This window comes from Lolium rigidum, chromosome 7 (assembly GCF_022539505.1).
Source record: "Lolium rigidum isolate FL_2022 chromosome 7, APGP_CSIRO_Lrig_0.1, whole genome shotgun sequence".
Classification (NCBI taxonomy): Eukaryota; Viridiplantae; Streptophyta; class Magnoliopsida; order Poales; family Poaceae; genus Lolium; species Lolium rigidum.
Genome location: NC_061514.1, coordinates 348574326 through 348576768, shown reverse-complemented (window position 1 = coordinate 348576768; position 2443 = coordinate 348574326). Strand labels below are relative to the sequence as shown.

Here is a 2443-nt window from a genome sequence, read left to right as displayed (position 1 = left end):
TTAATTGGGTGTGTCCATTACATCATTCATATAATGATATAACCTTGTTATTAATAACATCCAATGTTCATGATTATGAAACTAATCATCCATTAATCAACAAGCTAGTTTAAGAGGCATACTAGGGACTTCTTGTTGTCTACATATCACACATGTACTAATGTTTCGGTTAATACAATTATAGCATGACATATAAACATTTATCATAAACATAGAGATATAAATAATAACCACTTTTATTATTGCCTCTAGGGCATATCTCCTTCAGGAGGAGGCCGAGGCGGAGGAGACCGAGGTGGAGGACGACGACGACGACGAGTTCGACTGGTCCGACGACGACGGGCCGCACCCGGACGAGACGGCCGATCAGCAACGCGCCCTGGTCAAGTCCTTCGAGTCGGAGAAGAAGCTCCAGGACGACGCCTGTGCCCGCGAAGAGGCGCATATTCGTCGCGCCATCGAGCTCTCCCTCCAGGCGGCGCAGCAGGGGACGGCGGAGGACGCGCGGCGGGAACGGCACCGTCTGGCCACCGCCGAACGCAAGGAGAGGAGGCGCGCGCAGGAGGAGCTGCGGCGTAGGGGAGGCGACGACGGGGCGGGGCCGTCGAACGCGCCGCCGGGCGGTCAGTAGTCTAGGTTTAGATGATATCTAGCCGTTTTCATTCAAACTTTGTAATATATAATCAAAATTGAATGAAAACCTTTATTTTCGTGCACAAATATTCATTTGGGGGCGGCGTTTGGGGGACGCGACTGGGGAGCGACGTCCCCCAAACGCGGCACGAACAAAACACGTCCCCCAAACGCTCGATCCGGCGCGGTTTGGGGGACGGTTTGGGGGACGCGACTGGAGATGCTCTAAGTGAAGAGCCAAAGTTTTCGCAGAAGTAGGCACAAACTAAACTATCAAACGTTGTATCCAAGCGGGGTAAAATGAAGAGGCTTGGGACCGCTTGATTTTAGCCCTGACTACAAATTGTATGGAGATTTGCTTGAATAAAATATACTTGCTTCAGGGAAAAAAATCACTTGTATTAAAAATCATGGACATTATTCTTCCTCCATTACAATATCAACACATTAAGAACCAATGGAACATTATTCTCCATGCATTTTTCTTCTTGTTTCGGCTCTCTAGCTAGCAAAGAAGAATACTTATGCAAGCATTCTCTTTTTTCTGCATATGGCTTCACCCCAACAACAGGCAGATGATTCATGTATAGCGCTTAGCATGCAGCAATACACAACAGGTGACAATGTTCACTATAGCCAAAACCACCTGCATTTGGAAGGCTGCAAATCAATTTGATTAACTTACTACTGGGATAACGCATCTTTGATCAGTTTGGAAACATATGATTCTGCATGCCGCACGCCATTCCAGAGTACCTGATCCATAGCCTGTTAAAGTAGATGTACACTATTAGAACCTGGGAAAATATTTCCTATCAGAGCTGCAAAAGTACAAGTCGCACCCACGCTGTGGTGTACATTGTAGGCATAATTTTGTGTGGCCATATGGATTATGATTTACTATTGGCGATAGTAAAAATGATGGGGGGACGACTAATGGGTCAAACAAAATGTACCTTGCGTGCATCATTTCGTTCAGCCAGATCAATTTCCTTTTTCAAAGCATCCATCTTCTTACAGAATTCGTGGTAATCTATATCCAAGTGAAACTTTATCTTATTCTTCCAAGGACCATCTTTGAGTTTGGCCCTGATATCTTCAACCAAGATGTGTGCAATTGCCCCTAAACATCCAAGAGCCCCGAGAAACGAAAGAATTGTGTCCTTCTCAACCCCTGTGAGGCAGGCAGCCTCGGCAGCGTCACAAAAGGTTGCTGCATACAGCCTAACCATCTATATTAAGGAAAAAATATCAGTATGTGTCTACCATATCAAAAAGTGCAACGAAAATACCTTATAGGGAGTTTTACCTGATCTGTTGTATGTTGAGAGATTTCTGTTGTACCGAGGCCTAACAATGATGTAATATCCTGGATATTTTTACACAGTTGCCGTGGTTTTGCACCAGCCATGAGTAAAAACGAATGCGCGGGCATGATTTGCTAACAAAACACAAGTAATCTATTTAGAACTTACCATGACCGTGGAAGCTATATCTAGAGATGATCGAGCTCGCTGGCAGACCGTCATTGCCATCTGATTGTTGCTTGGATTCTCTTGACCCAATGACGTGTTGATCCTTTTTCCATCGTTGCCACAAGGGACTGTCTACAATCAAGAAACCGAGAGAAACAACACATCAAAGGATCTGTAGTACCCCTTAGTTTTTTTAATCGCAGATGTGTTAATTTATCCACTAGATAAAGCATGCTTATAGTCTTCCAAGTGCTGTAAAAATATATATAGTCCTCTAAATAGAAATGGCAACTAGGTTTGCATACCACATTTGATGTTGGTTGGAACTATAAAAA

General features: G+C 44.3%; 1 protein-coding gene across 1 annotated transcript; it reads right to left on the bottom strand.

The window, feature by feature from the left end:
• Positions 1–1281: 1281 nt before the first annotated feature.
• LOC124673947 lies at positions 1282–2172 on the bottom strand. The gene is made up of 4 exons (XM_047209991.1): positions 2109–2172; positions 1943–2002; positions 1590–1865; positions 1282–1401 (listed from the first exon to the last, which is right to left on the bottom strand). The coding sequence occupies exons 1-4, from the start codon at positions 2166–2168 to the stop codon at positions 1318–1320; spliced, it is 480 nt and encodes a 159-aa protein (XP_047065947.1). The 5' UTR covers positions 2169–2172; the 3' UTR covers positions 1282–1317.
• Between the last annotated feature and the right edge of the window lie 271 nt (positions 2173–2443).